A 19,289-nucleotide genomic window follows, 5' to 3' on the forward strand; every position below is an offset into this window, starting at 1 on the left:
TTCCAAGGGCAGACTGAGATGGTTCTGAAGGCAGACTGGGGTGGTGCTGAGATTGGTGGTGTGCTGGTGATGCTGAATGATACTCCGGTGGCGGTGTGCTGGTGAGGCGGTGGTGCTGCGCTGGTGCTGAGGTGGAGCACTGATGAGGTGGTACTGTGCTGATGCGGAGATGGTGCTGTGTTGATGCTAAGGTGGTGCTGCGCTGATGCAGAGGTGGTGCACAGATACGGAGGTGGTGTTCTGCTGAGGTGGTTAAGTGATTCTGAGGAGATTCTGCACTGGTGCGGAGTGATGCTGCACTGATGCAGTGGTGCTGCACTGATGCGGAGGTAGTGCTGCACTGATGCGGAGGTAGTGCTGCACTAGTAGTGATGTGGTGCTGTGCGGTTGCTTGTAAATCATTTTCTTATCTGGTCACATTTGCTATGTGTTCAAAGAAAAGGGCAATTAATAAACAAGGCATCTGAGGGGCTTGTTTACTTTCATTCTCTGACTTCAAAAGGAGACTTGTTTGTGCAAGCTTCCATTTTTTGTTCCTTGTGCTTTTGTGGCATTTGAACAGCAGACCCTTAAATGGCTATCATTTTTATTATGTTTAAAGGTTATAACACTTTTTTTTTTTTTTATACATAAAATATGCAAGTTTGCTAGTGCCAACTCTTCAATCCCTGATGACAGAGTCACTAGGATAATGTGCTGTATGGTTAAACACTTATAAGGTCCAAAAGGCGAGACCTACTGGCTATGCCGATGCTTAGACATATCTTCAAGCTATAGCTGGCAACAACAGTAAACATGTCTAGGCTGGATACGACTGCTACTCTATTCTCTGCCAAAGTCATGCATTAGACCTACAGCGGAGCTGCAGCAACATATTACACAACTTAAAGATAGTTTTCTGCGACATATCTGACAGCCCCTGTTATGTTCAAGCAATTTAACACACAACTGATGCTTGCTTCTAGCAATGCATCCTACAAGTACAGCTAGAGTCTAGACTCGTACCCTACAAGTAAAGCTACAGTCTAGACTCGTACCCTACAAGTACAGCTAGAGTCTAGACTCGTACCCTCCAAGTAAAGCGCGTCAGGGGCGGCTCTAGGCTCATGGTGGCCCTGTGCAGGGAGCGCAGTTAGGGGGCCCCGGAAGAGGGGGTCCGGGCGGGGCAGAGCTCAGGAAGGTGTTTTTAATAAAACGTCCAGAAAAGGCGTTAGATGACCAGTAACATGGTAACAGAAAAACGACGTTTACTTTTTGAGTGCTCATCACTTGGATACTTTGTTTTAGAATCTGGGCCTCTGGAGGGACCCCTTTCAACAAGAAAAACATGTTGCGCGTCCGTAAGAGAGTTCGGCCACAAAGCAGGATCCCTCCAATCACATAAATCATATTCAGAACACGGGTCTGTAACATGGTCTTGCTCTTTGGCTTCCTTTTCAATACCAGCATCATCCGTCTGTAAACTCTGAACCTCCTTCAGAATGCCAGATGTTGATGGACCGATGAATGATGTTTCAGTTTCTCTGTCTGAGGGTCTTTTGTAATAATCCTCACCCTGAGTTGGTAATTGCTGCATGTTTGTATCAATTTCAGAGTCACCTTGTTCATTTTCATTGGTCTGCTCATGAGTATCATTCTGCTCATGGATATCATCATTGTTTTGTTCTTCTTTATGGTCGTCAGCGCCTGTTTTACCAAGTGCATCAGCAGTACTCTGGCCAGAGGATTCTCCATCTTTAGGTTTCCCTTGGGTGATAAAGTTCAGGATTGCTCCTTCCTGTGACACTACGAAAGCCTGCTGAGCCACCTTTCTCTTTAGTTTCGAATAACCAGATGTGTACTCTAAGTCTCTTCATTTTGCTTGCAATGCAGCGGGCGAGGCTAGCAGTGGGTAGGGAAAAAAAGAAGACAATCAGCAGTGGCGGCTGCTGAAAGATTTTGATGTGTCATTTTTATTTTCTTGCAAAAACAACAGTTGATGGACAGAATGCAGAACAATGTCATACATTCACCCCAGTACAGAGATCTGGGCCTAAATCCATCGTTTTTTTGCTCACCACACCACCCCAGTTCAGACATGGCCATATGCAAATCAGTCTTGACCCTGGGCCTCATGGAAACAGTCCAGCCCAAACTGCCAAGCCATGTCTTCCCTGGACTACACAATGAAGGTCCAGCATACCTTAATGAACGAGTGAATTTCCACCAACCTACCAGGAAAATATGTTCCAGAACCATCTCCCTAGCAGCCACCCAATGCAGCCGCTGATAAAACAGTGGAGGCCGCTACTTCTCCCACATGGCAGTGAAGACCTGAAAACCCTCCCCCTGCACCTTAGAGCCTCACCATCGCTCCAGCAGTTCAGGAAGGACCACAAGACCTCGCTGTTCAACCAACAAGCAGCATGATCCAGCAGCATGAATCCCACACCGCCTCGAGACCCTTATGTGTGAAGCAGCTGAGCTTTACAAACCCTGACTGATTGATAGTAATTACCCTTCCCACTAAATGTATGACACATTATGAGGACTAGCCACATATGGAAGGTTTATTTGAAGAGTGTTATAAAACTATAGGGTAGATCATGTGACTTGGCATACAAGGTCTGTTTGCTCAGTCCACTGAGAACAGTAGAGCCTGGAGAATAGTTCATGATCTATTTGGGAAGTGACCTTATCAGGAAGAGAGTAAGCTACCTTAAAATCATGGCACACAGAGACCTGTCTCAGTACGTCACTAACTGATCCTGAAGACAGCCTACAGGTAACCAAAGACTCGTCCACTTTACCACATTGTCAAAAGACAAAATACAATATATTTAATTAAGGTTTCTTGTATAGTGCCATATTCCAGCAACCAGTTCTGCTCGCTTTCAGAGCACCTATTAAACAAGGATTAATTACAGTGAGTCCTAAGGCTATGAAAAGGCACTAGAGGTTCATTGAAGCAAAATTAATGTGCAAGGAACATCCAGTCAGGAGACAACTTTCAAGCAGACGTACGAATCACTAGCACAGCGTACCAACGACCCCATGGGCCGTGGCATAAGCAAGGAAAATGGCCACTTTGGCTGCTGCTCAGGAAGTAAAATATAGCAATTATCAGGGTTCAATGGGCCCCTGAGGGTTTTGGGTCTCAGTACCACTGTACTTGCTGAACCAATGGTAACTATGCCCCTAGTATGGACAGAGAAGGCTGCTTCACCAATTGCAAACTGAGGACTAGTTAAACTAGTTTTCTCTGCTAGTCACATGATAAGCACTGGAATGTAATTAAAGAAATGATCAAGAAGCCAGTCTCCTACCAAGGTCTCTGCAAAAGGGCATTAGATTGAGTTAACATGGGTAGGCACTGCCATCCTATTCCAGGCATCCATCCATAGGTGCTTGCATTTCATGTCTGCCTCAACACCATATAAACAGACATAACCAAATGCCAAGTACATTCGAACACTCGATGTTTTAAAAGATTTGTGCAGGCAGATCCACTCATTAGATCACAAGTATCAGCTTCATACTCTGTTTTCATGATTGTTGATAAGTAATTGTAATCATTTTAATGAATCCTTAACATTACGTCTAACACCTCGTACCCTGCTCTCCTCTTCCCCCCAATACGACCGTGCCTCCCAAGTTACACCTCCAAAAGTCACCATGCCTCCCCTCAGCCACAAGTAAACACCGCCCCTGCACTCCTGACTCACTCTTCCCTCAACATACAGCGCCGATCTGTATCACTCCCTACCCCTGGCGCACGGTGACCACCTCTCCGACCCGCGCCCTCTCAGAGATGAATCGTGAGAGAGAGGCTCTCTCTCACGATTCATCATGCCCTCCCTTCCCATGACCACCAGAATACCTCCAGCTCGCCACCTCACATGGCTTACCTCCACCCAGACCCAAAGCACACACCATCTACAATAACATCCTCAACCAACCTTCCCCACGCCCCCGGCTCCTCACCCCCACGGGCTGTGATACATTCCTACGCCTGATCTGCCCTCCTCCCCAGGGCTCCCCACACCCTCGTCCAATGGCTCACCTTCCCTCGGGTTCACTCTGCAGTGGCACACGCTGACCACCTCACTCCCCCTCCCCATGCCCTGACCCTCGGGCTGCTCACCTCGCAGCTTGCACCAAAGGCTGCACACTGGCATGCTATCCTCTGCAAGGTGGCCTTTCTTGCCCAGGGTCTCTAGGCGCGCCGGTGCATGGCCTCGGCCGGTCCCGGTGCTGCACGCCGGGCACGGGTGCTGCCACCCCTCCTGCCGCCAGTGATGCGTGGTGCTTCTGTAACCCCTTCGCTGCAGGACTCGCGGGCACTGCGCATGCGAGCCTCCGGAGGTGCCAGATCTGGACTATTAAAACAAGCTCGATTCTCCTGGAAAAAAAGTTCTAAACAAGCACAAGACCTACCAGAAGAGCCCGAAACAAGGCCGACCCCACACAAAGACGAGACTGGGTCAGAAAGGAAAAGAGTATAAAAACAACCATTCAGCGTGCATCACATTGGATTTAGCACGCCTCAGTCATTCATGCGCCAAATCCCTGCCAGGGGCCGCCACGAATATGTATTGTATCTGATTCCTCGTGGTGGCCCCTGGGGTTTGGTGGCCCTGTGCAGGTGCACAGCTTGCACATGCCTAAGGCCGCCCCTGAGCGCGTGATTGTGCGCGTGCTAGCAATGCAATCCGCTTTTTGGGAGCACTTTGAAATGCCCTTTTACAATAGTCTCGCTTTGCGATCGCTTACGCGATAGCAAGGCGAGACCTAAAAAATGACAGTCAAAAATTACATGCTGCAAAAAACGTAAATGTGTGTCGCAAAATTTCCTAATCCATGCTGCAATATACAGGGGAGGGTGGGGGGTCAGAATATAGGTGTAGGGTCTTGTGTATTATAGAGTAACGAGCTAAGTAGTCTAGTGACGTAAGTGTTTGGGTGTGGTTAATAAAATTCATTACACAGTAAGTTTTGATTGCGGTTACACTCTGGAGAATAAAGATGTGTAATACTGAGCTCCGTGTGTGGTGTTATTCATGTACATACTACCGGGCTGGGGAGGACACTGCAATAGGTATTTGTGGTCTGTGAGAAGAGGGGATGGGATAGTTAAAGGGCGGTCAGTTGGAGGTGGATTCTGGTCCAATTTTTACATGTCTCCTGTAATTTCTAAAAGTACCGAGACCTCAATGGTCACTCATTGCAAGCGAGACACGTTTTAGCTGTTTGTGTTAAGCTCTCGATCAAAATAGGCTAAATGTCACATCTGGTTAAAAAAGCTAAAACCTTAACATTATAAACATAACTTTATTCAGAGCTTCAGAAAGCAATACCACCATAGGGATCTATCCTACAGGTCATTTTAGTTGTTAAGGAGACACTTGATATACAAGAGTGCTGCTCCACTAATCTTATTAGCCATTAGTCCACTTTAGTAAGGTTTTGGTGTTCTATATATATTCAGCATTTCTCTCATATCGCTGATTGTGTTAACAGCAAGTATGGTAATTAGTTCTCACTTTTAAGGCGTCTTACGATTTGAGAGTTCTGCATCAGTTTAGGTGGTATTGCAAAACGTGACAGACTGGGTCTACATACATACCCGAGGGTTAACCCAGACACAGGATGACAAGAAGCTGTGTACTTGATAAAAGGAAATAAGGCTGCAATCGCACAGGATAAATAAACAGCAGCTCTTTGACATGATTTCGAATATAAACAGAAGATGCGCACGACTGTTGTCAACAAACAAAAATAAAAAGTAAATTACACTTTAGAGGTCGGGGAGGAATGCGATCAATTACAATGTTTTTTACCGAGCAATTAAAAGGCATAGACCTCGACCAACTTCCTCAAGAGTGGCAGTGGAGACTGCTGGTGGATGACAGGAGGAATGAAGTACAGAGCCTCCTTTACAATGCGAACGTCCCAATCTTTGTATACATTGGTGACGACCAACCAAATCGTACAAACAACTTAAAAATATACTGTGCAAGACAGCAGTCCCAAAACGGGGCTAACAGCCTCTAATAGTGAGAATGTGGTCTGACGGCTAGACTGCCGACTTTGGTGCTCGAAACCAGGGTTCGAGCCTCGGGGTCGCGTCCTGTGATTCTGAACAAATCACGTAATCTCCCCGAGCCTTACAAAAAATTGAATGCGTCCTTGTGTAATGGAACCGGTGCTCAGGTAAAGCGCTCCAATACCTTCGAGTCGAGTTCGCAAAATCTGCACCAAAAAAAAAATAATAGCTTCGCTAGTTTTACGCTCACCTGAGAGCAAACGGTGGCTGCAAGCTTGAAGACAGTTTTTTCGATCTGATCCGCAGCAGACAGCGGCTGGTCTGGACTTGTGTCTGAACCCAAACGAGACCGCTTACAAGCTAAAACTAGAGCCTCAACAGGATCAGCACCCCGTTTTCGTTTCACCCGGAGTACTGCTTGAGAGGCAGGTAGGACAACAACACCCTCCATGAATATCTACGAGAGCGCCTCTTTCTATGTCTATTACGTTCTATGTACGAGACAGGTAGTTGAGCATTGTGTTATCGCGGGATATTGAAGCAAAAGCTGGACTGATAGAAAGGCTTCAGTAGATCTGACTTGGGCTGCTCGTCGCAGGCCACACTTTCTCTAAAAATAAATATTTTCAAAGACTCTGGACTACTGAATTACACTCTTTTTAAATAGTTTTATTTTCCTATAGCTTGAACACGAGCGAGTATGGATTATATTTCAAAAATTGTTTTGGGAAAGTTCATTATTTTGAATAGAGTTTTTTTGAAATATAAAATCGCTTGACTATTTTTTCTTACAAAAATAACCTAAATTCTATTTTCAGAGTCACTTGGGGGAATGTCATGCCGCTTTAAGATGGCCGCTGCAAAAGCGCTTTTCTTGCATAGGAACTCAAACGAAGTGTTGTGGCGCAGTGCATGCTAGGAACATGGCCGCCCCCATGTTCTCAACGCTGTTTGGAACCTGGACTGTTTGATAGGTGATTCGTAGGTTTTGAATAGTTGACAGGTTAATGTAGAAGGGCTATGTGTTTTTATACTCGCCACTAATTTAGGTACTGATACCACAATCACACGCGTATCTGTGATTTTCCCTGTTCTTGTCTCCTTCATTTTTTTCGGTCAAAAATAAAAGAAAAATCTTTTAGAGGCAGTCTCTCACACATTGCCTTACTTTTTGGGATGTGGGGGTTGGTTTGCGGTATTTAGTTGCCAGTGCTACCTACAACACCTGACTGGTTGAGGAGGCTGTGCTTTCCAATTCACTATTGTCGGTGAGTTTGTTATTACTATATTAGAGTATTGTGCCGTACATAGTTGCACCTTACAAGTGAGTAGATCTGGTGGTTTAATTAAAGACGTGACTCTGTTAAAGGCAAACTTCATCTGTAGTTACAACTGTGACGTGTGTGCATTTTTCGTCAATGTCTGGGACCTCTTGTGCTTTTTGGGTTACCAATATTTGGTCATTCTGAAGCATGAAAAGTGGTATCTGAAACTTCTTTAAGAATAAGAAGCGCGAATGGTCTGAATTTAAGGGGAAGCACAGTGCTGGATTTGATTATCCGTAAAATCAGAAGGTGACTGTGTAGATTCTGCCCTTAAAATATTTTGCCGAATTGCAATTTTTAACGTGAATCACTTTAACTTTTTGTGTCATTCCTACCCTCAAGGGCAACGTTTAGTCTCAGATACCGTTTTGTATTTCTTCACACGCAGCATTTTGGCTTGTTAAGTACTTTTGTTATTTTAAGTAGCTTTTGATATGGTTTCTCATTCTAGTATGCGGAAGAGGCTGGGTGAGATTTGCATACGGGGGACTTCCCTCAAATGCCTCCATAACTTCCTGAACGATAGATCCCGAACTATCACTCTGGGACCCTACATCTCCGGCAACATGTGTTTGGATAATGGTGTGCCACAAAGCTCATGCTTGAGCCCCACTTTGTTCAACATATATATGGCACCTCTTGCAAAGATTGTGGAGCCTTTTGGTTTTGGAATCATAGTCTATGCAGACAATACACAGCTAACTCTCGCTTTTGATGCTGACTATATAAAAATTGTTAAAGCCCTCTGTAAGAAAGCCTGTATTTTGGATACCACGGGTAGGTGTTTCCGTAATATGCGATTCTTATGCAGAATCTTTTCCTCTCTACCGCGGGCCTCGAGAAGAACTTTAGTTCACACCTTAGTAGTCAGCCGACTAGATTATGGGATCTCTTTCGGCAGCAGCTAATGAAAGGCTAGTGGCTAAACTCCATGTGGTACACAATACGGCAGCTAGACTAATTTACAATCTTCCGTTGGGTGCTTCACTGGCTGCCAGTGAAGAAAAAAAGCATCTTTAAGATCTGCTGCCTTACACACAAGGTGATATGGGGAAATGTCCCTGGCTAGTTCCAAAACAAAGTTAAACTGTATATTCCCACCAGAATTTAAGATCCATGGACAAAAACTTGCTGTGTATCTCCCGCAGCCACTTGTCTAGATGTGGACCGAGATCTTTTTCTTACCTAGCTCCTGTCTTCTGGAATAGACTCCCTTCGCACATTCGTGCTTGTGTGAAATATTGCCAGTTTAGTAAACTATTGAACGCGTCCCACTTTCAATGAGCTATTCGTTATGTCTGCTACGGTGTGCACCACCGATATACTAACGGGTGATTCGAACGCTATATTAAATTCAATTAACATAACATAACTAGAGCGCTCAGATAGTATTTCCAGCTAACGGAACTATCACGTCTTTACCTCAAGAAGTAATGGATTAAGTGAAAGGGTTGCAGCTTTTAATGCTGAAAATGTTGTACTCCATACTGGGCACGTTCTTATCTCTTGCCTATAGTCGATTTGCCCCATATTGATTAGAGTAATTTAAAATTCGCTTCGGTACTTTTCAATTTCATCTCAGTTGGAAGTCAAATGGAATGATAACCTGCAAACAAAGCAAAAGTACTATCCTGCCCTTGTGCTTATTTTATTAGCAATTCGATATGTATCTATGCGCAGAATATAGCACACACAGTTTTCAGGCATGCCTTCTGTAGGAAGGTGAAATCTGACTACATGGTTAACCCCACTTTTTTTCCTGGTGTTTTGCTGGTTTTCGACTAGTCTGACTGGGATCCTGCTAATCAGGACCCCTGTTTATCTGCTTTCTCCCTAAATTGATTACATGTACTTTAGGTACACTCCAGATTGGATTCTGAGATACCCTTATAAGTCCCTAGTATATGGTATACTATGTACCCAGGGCCTAGGTACCCCAGAGGCCGCAGCATGTATTTTGCCACCCCTGAGATACCATTCAAAATGGCACCACAGGTCTGCTACTGCAGCCTGTGTAAGGTGGTGCATGCACCCCTTACTTAGATATAGGTTCACTATATCTATTCTAAATCACTTCACATTTAAACCTATCAGTCACCCCTATGGCAGGCCTTATCAATCCTGAAGGCAGGGTGCTGGGTTTTATGTGAGAGGGTGCCCATGCATGAGCAGAGCCCCTCTGCAGCGTTTGGAACCTATTTTCTGGGGTCGTTGGTGATGCAGCCAACCATATATATTTAAGTGCATTATAACCTCGAGGTAAATGCTAACTTTAAAACGGCTGCTTAGAAACATGTTTTGTTTGGTGGAAAACACCTTGGAATCATACCTCTCCGCCAGTAAATAGTGGGGAAGGTATGATTACACCCTTCTAGAGGGACTTGTGTGACACACCGGGCTACCCGGTACCAGCTTTCTCGACCAGGGCATCACAAAATGGATGCTGCCAGCCACAGACATGAGTCTGCCCTCCTGCTGCTGAGCCAAGCTCGAGCAGGGGAAGGCCTTACAATAGGTTTCCTGTCACAGGGAGGGGTGACCACCTCCCAGACAGACTTTAGTGTATTGGGGCTGGATGGGTGCACTCTGAGAGTGCTTTGAAGTCTGCACTGGGGGCACGTTTGGTGTCCCTGTGTATAGTCCAGATCAAACCGGTTGCAGGAGCCATTTGCTCCTGCTCTGACGCGCAACTGGACTAAGGACAAGGGTGTAGCCACCCCTCTGTCCTGACCCTCCCATAAGTGGGTCCCCAGAGTTTGTCCCACCCCTTCCTTGGGTATAAATTAGGAACCCTTGATTACAGGACTTTAGATTTTACCTGGACTAAACTCTGCTACAGAAACCAAGTACTTCAACGATCTGCACGGTGCTGGATGACTGAAGAATCTCCCTTGGAGTAAATAAGTTACTCCCCTGCAAGACAGGCACCTAAACACATCTGACCGGTTTGCATCTTCCGAGCTCCTGAGGACCCCGAAGATTTCTGCAACACAGGAGGTGTGTTCCCTAGGTCTCTGAGGTCGATCTGCTCTCTCAGAAATTCTGAGACCAGTATCCCTCGTGGGGACCGTGCAACCCGAACCCCTGTGCACTGCGTACTTTTGCAGCAGCATATGCTTTTTGGCGACCCCTGAGGCTGTGCTTTGGGCTACTTGTAGTCCCGACCTAGAGCAGTGTTTCCACCAAAGATTTCTGGCCTACACTCCACGACTGTTCCTTGGGCTGGTATTTCTTGATTCAGCTCGAGGTCCCTTCGCGATCCCTGGTCCGTTGGCCTGTGGGTCCCTGTGAAGGTAACTTTGACTTTATGCAGACTTTCCTGGTTGCTCCAGACGTGCCCTGATTCTCCATAGCTTGGAGAGTCCCCAGGACCTTGCTGTTCCTCATCAAAGCATCTTTCCTCTGCCCCGCGTGAGTTGCAGTTGCCAAGGCTTGTTGGTGTTCAATCCGGACACTGACCCCCCAGCGCTCGACATCCTTTGTGGGACAGCTCACCTCCGGACTTTAGTCATCGTCGACGTCTCCTGGTCCCCGTGGCTGCAGAGTCAAGCTTCACCTCTTCTCACCTGAAGCACCCGACATCGGTGGGCATCTGTCTATCGTGCCCCTGGTCACTGTTAAGTGACCCAGACTCTGTCCCCTCTGCTTTCAGGTTCTTCTCACCTTGGATCCAGGCTTGGATCCCACTGTACACTTCATCTTCCCGGCAGCAGCACTTTTTCGCATCACGCCATTGAAAACGACAAAGGTTCCCGACATCACTTGACCCCTATGCACCCGGCTCCTCTGGGATAGGTAACATGGGTATCTCGCTACTCTCAAGGGTGCTGGCCTTAGAACCTTCTATGTTTCACAGGGTTTGCTTAAAGTCCTCTCCGAAGTGTCCTTAATCTTTAAAATTCCAACCGCGACTTTCCCATAGAATTGTACGGAGCTCGCGCCTGTGTTCACACTCTGCACCCGTCCTCCGTGGGTCCCCTGTGTCACTACTTTGGGTGGTTCCATTGGGTCCCAGCGACTTCTACGTGCTCTGTGTCTAGTCCAGTCGTGGTTGTTATACCACTTTCTTAGTATATGGTTTGGTCTCCCCCTTGAGCCCACTGTGTATTGTGCTATTTACTGTCGTTCTAGTGATTTAATATTGTGTGCTTTGTTCTCTAATCTCATAAAGAGGTTAGTAGAGAGTGTTTAGTAATAAATACATATATTTGTGTGGTTCTTCTTTCATTTGGTCATTCAGGAGGTTCTAATCTGGTAAAACAAGCTGCTTTACATTCCTTAGAGACTTAGCCTGAAGGCTGCTCTCCACAGCTACCACTAGTATAGCTTTCTATAAAGGTTGTCTTTAACCTAATCATCAATAAGGGTTGTTTGGACTGGTACAAGGTGCCCACTTTAATGAGTGGTCAGCATATACCAGGCCAACTTCTCACACCTTTGATGACAGCTTGTGAGTAAATACACTGTGGAGCGACATTTTGAAGAATAGATGAAAAAAGCAAACGTACGGGCATAGGTGTGATGTTCCATTAAGCTAATTTCTGAAAGCAGTTTATGAATATGGATGCAGCTTTGCTTGTGAAAGCGTTTTTCCCCCTACAGACTAGTTATTTTTCTGTAAATTAATTTTTCTATGAGCTTCTTGGATGTTTAAGGTATTTGTGTGGAAGCGTTTTTCTGCATTTTGAAGAGGGGCTTCAAAGAATCCCACAGACAGCTCTCCTGTTGAACCCCTTGATGTGTTTCATCAGAGTTGGTTTTCCGCAACCTTAGCTGGTGTCACCATTTATTTCTGATTTTTCCCACAGGGCACCTATCCTGTATCAATAACTTTTATCTACAGCTTGCATGCTTATGGATGTTGAGTTCTAAAGCTCTGTGTGTCAAATGTTGTCAGAGAGTTCAAGTTGCAATATATGTCCATAACTATTCTCAGAATTCCATATTTCCTTGTCCTACATCATAGCTGGTGTGTGTACATTGTTCACATCTTGTCTTAGAGAGCACTGCTGGGCACATGATCATTCAGTGAAAGATGTCAATGCTTTGTTTTAATTGGCCGGCGACCGGGCAGTGCTTAAGGCTGTTATATTATTGTATGTTATGCCTCGTAGAGTTGCAGAAACTTGAATTCATATGAGTGAGATTTTCTGCACAGTGAACCAATACTTTGCATGCTTGACAACTCATCAGATTGCTAGTGCCACACAAGCCTGAAACTCACACTGATGCCCTGTACTTATAGTTGATTTGTTTTCTAGTAGTTGATTTGGTGAGTGTGGATGCATTCTGGGATCTTGAATGGCTCTGTGAGTTCAAAGTTCATCGTTCATAAGTGCTCAGTTTTGGAGGTCATTGGGTTGAATCCTTGCAAAACCGACTAATCATACCATCCTTTCGAGGTGATTAAATTGAGCCCTGTAAAGTGTGTCATATTAATGTCTTTTTTTGTAGTGTTTGGAAACACCAGAAGAGTGGTATTTAATTATACATGAGATAAAATATTATTATGTATGGTCATGCGCCTCATTCAGTTCTGTGTCTATGGACTTTTTTCTTTGCAGGGAAGGTATATGATATTGTTAGCTCACATGTTGAGAGTCTAGGTATGGGTATATTGCCATGGAATGGTGATTAGTGAACCATGTTTGCAAAGTAATGCTGCGTCTGTTTGAGCACCAAGGTATGGACCAGTGATTCTACATTAAGGCTTCATGGCTCTCATGCGATATGTGCAGGAGTGTGTTCCACTGTACTTGATCCTATATATTTGTTTGTGTTTTTGTGTTTGGTGTTTCTTTCTCTCATGTATATTGTATTTCCTCCCACGTATTTCTTTGCAAGCTTGGGAAAGTCTTAAGAAATGGTAGAAAGATATATATATATATATATATATATTCACTGAAAAAACCATAGGTTTCACACAAGTTATAGTTAGCTGTACATTTCACTTGTAAAAAACCAATGAAATTCCCCCGTTATAGTTAGTGCAGGCAACTATAACTCACGCGACCGCAATCCTCTGCTGATGCTAATACTGTATTCAGACACTTATTTGCCCATATCTTTTTCCATTAAATTTTAGCTATACATATATTACAAATATTTTTTTTTCATAAAGACACATATGTCATCAGCAGAGGATTGCGGTCGCGTGAGTTATAGTTGCCTGCACTAACTATAACGGGGGAATTTCATTGGTTTTTTACGAGTGAAATGTACAGCTAACTATAACTTGTGTGAAACCTATGGTTTTTTCAGTGAATTTGCAAGGTTTTTTAAATGCTAATTCCTAACTATATCGTGTGTGAAACCTATGGTTTTTTCAGTGAATTTGTACGTTTTTTTAAATGCTAAGTTACTTTACGCCATTCGTGGCGTGCGCGCCCAGTTAACGCAGTTCGTTCCGTGCGCGCACGGTGCGCGCACAGTGAGCACGCGGTGCGCTTCCCGCACCGCGCGCCCACTTTACGCAGTTAGTGCCGTGCACGCACGGTGGTCACGCAGTGCGCTGCGCGCACCGCGTGCCCACGTTATGCCGGATGGGCCATGTACGCACGATGCGCTTCGCGCACCGTGCGCACATGGGGGACATATTATGCGCTTCGTTGTGAAAAGGTATTCATTTGTACTATTTCGTAGATAATATAAGTCATGCACAAATGGTGCCCTTCGGGCACCATTTGCACACGGGGTGTGGAGAGTGTGGATAATTTTTTTTTTTTTAAATAATTTTAACCGTACGCGTACGGTAAGCGTAATCGGCGATTTTTCGAAAAAAAAGTAAAAATTGTTTTGGCCTTGGGGGTTGTTTGGGGACACCTATATCGATGCTGGGTGGTTAAGAACTGAATATACTGCCCCTTTAGATGGTTTTTGTCTTTGTTTTTGCTGCCCCCCTCAGAGTGCGAGAGAGAAAATGGCGGCCGCCGCTTCCTGGTTTCGACCGATTCGAATGTTTACTTAGATCGAACAGCCAATCAGAATCGCGCTCGCGCACGTCACCGTACGCGTACGGTAAGCGCACCGTAAGCGCACCGTAAGCTGGCTCAGATATATATATTGATTTAAAGGCTATTTTCTCAGAATCTACTGAACAGATTTACACCAAACCTACAAAAGGCACTTCCTTGACCTGTAGACTACCTCTCTGCCAAATTTCAAGGAACTCTGTTCAGCCGTAGCTGTGTCTAAAGGTCCTATGGAAAAATGCATGGGAAAAACGCGTTTTGGGACCCCCCTTTTATCTCAGCCCCCCGCATGACGAATCCCCCCGAGACTTTCAGGGTAGGAGCGGAGCGCAGCTCCCCACCTATTTTGAAAATTTCGCGAGGATTCGTCGACCGGCGCCAAAGTTATTCAAAATAGAATGTTGCGGTTTTCCTATGGAAACAGGGTCCTAACTATAACTACCTACTGGCGACCGCCAGTAGGTAATATATATATATATATATTTGCCAGAGCTAAATGTTGGTGTTAAGTGAAAGAAAACTCTTCTTTCACATCTGCTATAACTCAGAAGGCATGTCATTTCGACCATCTGCCAGAGTCAATTGAATATTTACAGTGAATCGCCTTCACTGATAAGGAAATTTCATTGAAGAAACTCCACATTCGTACAGTAGTAAGCAGGATCTAAATTTTGGACAGCATCCATATTTGTATGTGGTAACAAGTTGGAGATGTGATTTTTAATTTTAGGCATATTTGTAATGGTTGGATAAAGTCCTGGAGTGCAACACACTGCTTTACATGGGACTAAGATGTATGTCCGTGCCCCAGACATGAGGGTTGCAGTAAGAACATATTTTTCTAGATGTTGCTAACATTTTTGGTGAAAGAGTGTAAAGATTTTGATAGAAATTATGGGGTTATGGTATCCCCATAAAACGGTGAAAATGTCATATCCTGTTATGTTGTACCTTATTGCACTGAGGGACGGGCCAGGGGCTTGCGGCTGAACACTGTAACTCTATTGATTTTAAACTGTGAAGTGACCAAATCTCAAACCATCTTTCTAGGAAATACGATGGGAGCTTGTATGAATTTAAAATTTAACATCCATCCTGATTCCTCTGTGCCTTAGACATTACAGTTGAAATTCTCAGGTCACCATTAAATAACTTCAGTTATCCCCTGTCACAAGCAAATTGTTTATTAACTTCCTTCAGCTCTTAAATGTATCCATGCTCGCAATATTCGATGAACCAGTAACCCCTGCCTCCACACATGGCAAGTGTGGGAGATAGCACTGGAACGTCCCCATTGAGTCAAACTTATTGTTGTTTACAATGCAGCATAACGGTCAAAAGTATAATGAATAATCCTTCTGGTTTTCAGAGGCTAACAGGCAATAATACAGATCAATCTAATTTGGCTTAATAGCAGTGGAAGTACTTTTCGGGTTTTGCTTGTGACAACTGTACAGCCTATTGCAAAAATATTGAAGCAACAGCTACTTCTGGTTAATTGTTTTTCTATTAAATTAGCCTGCTTTGATGATGCCTCCTAAACATTAACCATATGTTTTGTAGATTGGAAATACTTATACTTGGAAGCTATGTTCTCAATTACTTTTACTTACGATCACTCACGTTGTTACACCATAACAGTATCCCTTTTTTGTGAAGACTAATTTCCCAAGATTAAGGGGCTAATGTATCAAGCCTTTTTAAGTTCGCAAATCGGTCCATTTGCGAACGCAAAAAATGCTTTCCCGATGTAGCAAACCCTATTTTGAGATTCGGTATCCTGTTACCGAATCGCAAAATGGATTTGCGATTCAGTATTAGCTAGGGGCATATTTAGGGTGTCCCTTCCTAATCGTGAATCGAATCGGTATAAATGAATGTTTTGCAACTGAAATGCAGTCTCAAAACATTTGTATTTTACCTCCTACTTCACGTAGGTGGTAACCCATTCGCAAATGGGAAGGGGTCCCCAAGGGAGCCCTTCCCCTTTGTGAATGTTTGTAAAAGCATTTTTTAAGAGCAGGCAGTGGTGTAGGACTAACTGCTCTTAACAAAATGAAAGGAAAACTTGTCATTTTTATTTTTGTAAAGCATCCTGTTTTCCTTTAAGGAAAACGGGCTGCTTTACAAAAAAAAGTGCTTTATTTAAAAGCAATTACGGACATGGTGGTCTGCTGACCCCAGCAGGCCACCATCCCTGTGATTTTTGCGACCTACCTCATTAATATTCATGAGGTGGGTCATTTGCGATCCCCTAGGTATCGCAGAAAGTGTTCAACACACTTTCATGCCTGCCGTTTTGCAGTTTCCTAATTGCGAATCACAAGGATTCGCAATTAGGAAATAGCAAAACGGGATCGTCATACATCTGGCCCTAAATCTTTGAAACTTGCTTTAGTGGATATCTAGCTACCATGAATATGTTATTTCAGTTAATGTTATTGATCCTTATTTAGGTGATTAATTTCATCGTAATTAGTTGTTTTTTTGGCAAACTTATGTAAAGTCAAGTGTTAAACATTTAAGAGTGAACTAGCTCTATGCTATAATTGTACTCACAATTACAATGCTAAAATACCTTGGGCCTTGTGTATGAAATTTCCATTCACAAAAAGTGGTTGCAAATTGTGTACCTACTTTTTGTGAATGGAAAGTAATTGTGCGAACCAACAAATATACTAACAAGCCAATTCACAAAATGTTGAATCATGGTGGGTTGCAGTCCGACCTACCTCATCTATATTGATGAGGTAGGTAGTAACTTATGATTCGCTATGATTGGATGCCATCACAGGGATGCAGCCTGCTTGGGTCAGCCAACCACGTCTGTGATCTTATTTGAAATAAAAGCAACTTTTATTTAAATGAAATCTGTTTTCCTTAAAGGGAAAGGGGCTACATTAAAAAGTCTGTTTGTGAGTTGGCAGTGGACCACTGCCTACTCCACAACAAACTTTTTTAACCGTTCATAAAGAGCAAGAGGTCCCAGTGGGACCCCTTCCCATTTGCGAAAGGATTAACACCTCCTTTGAGGCGTTGGTAAAATTTCTATGTTTTGCAATCAGATTTCAGTTGCAAAACATTGATACATACTTAGCGAATCGCTATTTGGAAGGGATACCCTAAACATGCCCCTTTCAAATAGCGATTCATTGTGATTTTAGTACATAAAAGTCATTTTGCGGGCACAAACCCTTTCATTGGGAGACCCGCAGGTTTTGCAACCACAAAATGGCTCTGTTCATTGGCCCTGTGTGACTTATTTAGAATTGGGAGGATGCAGGACATTTGTCAAAACTGGCAAATATCTAATTTTCTGTATTAAAAGTGCATTGATGTCGGTGGCACTAGAAATAAAGCAGATGGGACATCCTCCACTTTTTGGCAAATGTCCCACTCTGCGGCTCTCTAAGTAGGGCTTTTAGATGGTTAAATGAGGTAATAATTGGAAGACACATTGTACTTATTTAGTACTGTATTTAAAAACATGTGGCTCTGAAATAATTCTCCTGAGTATCTTGACTCGCTTAGGCAAACCTCTAGCTATTAATCCACATGGAAAGAATCTCAATTTTTTCAGAAGTGCTACTACAGTTTATGGCAGATTATCCCCCGGTGTTGGGACTGAGCACAGTTGTGCTTGTCCTGCCATCATCGACCCCTCATCATTGCACACACTGCATAAACACTCACTCCAAAGACCTGATTACTGGAAAATAGGTGGCACCTAGAGACTGCAACACCATATGGAGTCTGTCCCCACAGTCAGGGTCTCTAAGTTACACCAACACTTACAGGCAGCTGAAGCCGCATGCATGCAAGTTCTGCTTGTATATTGCAGTGCACTCTGATGAGACCTTGTCACCACGCCAGCACACACAAAACTAATTATTAGTTAGGGAAAGGGCTATATAAATGGTCAATCACCGAAGGGTAGTATCTCAGCAACTTCCTCAATAGGAAAGACGACAGGCTAACTAACACTACTCCAGTTGATCAGACCTGCTCCTGCTGCCCTGCCTTGACTGTTTAAGTATTGAGACTTTGCCCTGACCTTTTTCCTGTTCTAGTTTAGGCCTTACTTTCATTACTCTTTAGGGACAGTTCTCTTCCTCCCTGCTTTGAATACCTTTCCTGTCTTTCTATATTTCAAATGTGTCTGATTTGAGGGGGAAATTCCTGCTTTGGATTCTGTAAAGAGTGATTCTCACAATTTTTGCTTTGATTATAATGATATATGCTTACGTTTTACCTCCAGTTTGGGTAGATGCTGTGATCATTATTTGTTAGGAAATACCTAGAGGGATGATGTCCCCACAAAAAATGCCACATGCGACATAGTGGAGCCTGGGGGTGCTCAAGTCTGAGATGGGTGATCTGGAAGTTGAGGTACAACTTTTTTCCATACAACAGTGGTGTTGGTACAGAAGTAAGTGAAGTGATCTTGGTTGAGCTGTGTCTTCCTACCAAAAGCCCCCCGGGAAGTAGGAAGAATCTTGGGATGATATTTGCTGCTCTGGTAACTCTGTGGAACATGAGTAAGTGTTAAGTAGACGGATACCAGGGAAGATAAGTTTGGAGATGGGCAATTTCGAAGATCTAAGCCATTCAACTTTCAAGATGAGACAGGATCATCAGGTTTTCAAAAAAGAGTTGCTAGCCACAGGCAGATTTGTCTGGTATTCCCAGCTAGGCAGTGTACATGATGGGGGTAAAACATTTCAGTTTAAATAGTTGGAGGTGGTGAGAGATCTTTCTGAGTTCCCCAAAAATTCCAAATGACTCGCAAAACCAAGGGTGAAGTGTGAAGAAGCTAACCGCAAGCTGGAAATTGTATTTTGCATGTTCAGTTTCTAGCCACATTTAAAGGCCTTGGGGACCTTTCAAAATTCTCTGTATTTCTGACTTTAGCAATTGTAGCTGGTGAGGCATGTTACTTATAGAACACGGTTGTGCTGGAGGTTCCCC

The 19,289-nt window shown here is 44.0% G+C and overlaps 2 protein-coding genes across 3 annotated transcripts in view; one reads left to right on the plus strand and one right to left on the minus strand.

Moving 5' to 3' along the window:
• Positions 1 to 6,513, minus strand: part of SLC7A6OS (solute carrier family 7 member 6 opposite strand) — a 32,374-nt gene extending 25,861 nt beyond the window's left edge. Inside the window, exon 1 of the mRNA XM_085639944.1 lies at positions 6,276 to 6,513. Coding sequence (XP_085496070.1) covers positions 6,276 to 6,476 — 201 coding nt within the window. The 5' untranslated portion in view covers positions 6,477 to 6,513. The remainder of the gene's footprint in view (positions 1 to 6,275) is intronic.
• Positions 6,514 to 6,927: 414 nt separating this feature from the next.
• Positions 6,928 to 19,289, plus strand: part of PRMT7 (protein arginine methyltransferase 7) — a 654,823-nt gene continuing 642,461 nt past the window's right edge. The window contains exon 1 of one of the 2 annotated variants that reach the window (XM_085637728.1): positions 6,928 to 6,999. The gene's annotated coding sequence lies outside the window, so the exon portion shown is untranslated. Of the gene's footprint in view, positions 7,294 to 19,289 lie in introns of both variants that reach the window. The other variant, XM_085637727.1, reaches the window with a different exon arrangement.

Source organism: Triturus cristatus, chromosome 12, assembly GCF_964204655.1.
Source record: "Triturus cristatus chromosome 12, aTriCri1.1, whole genome shotgun sequence".
Lineage (NCBI taxonomy): Eukaryota > Metazoa > Chordata > Amphibia > Caudata > Salamandridae > Triturus > Triturus cristatus.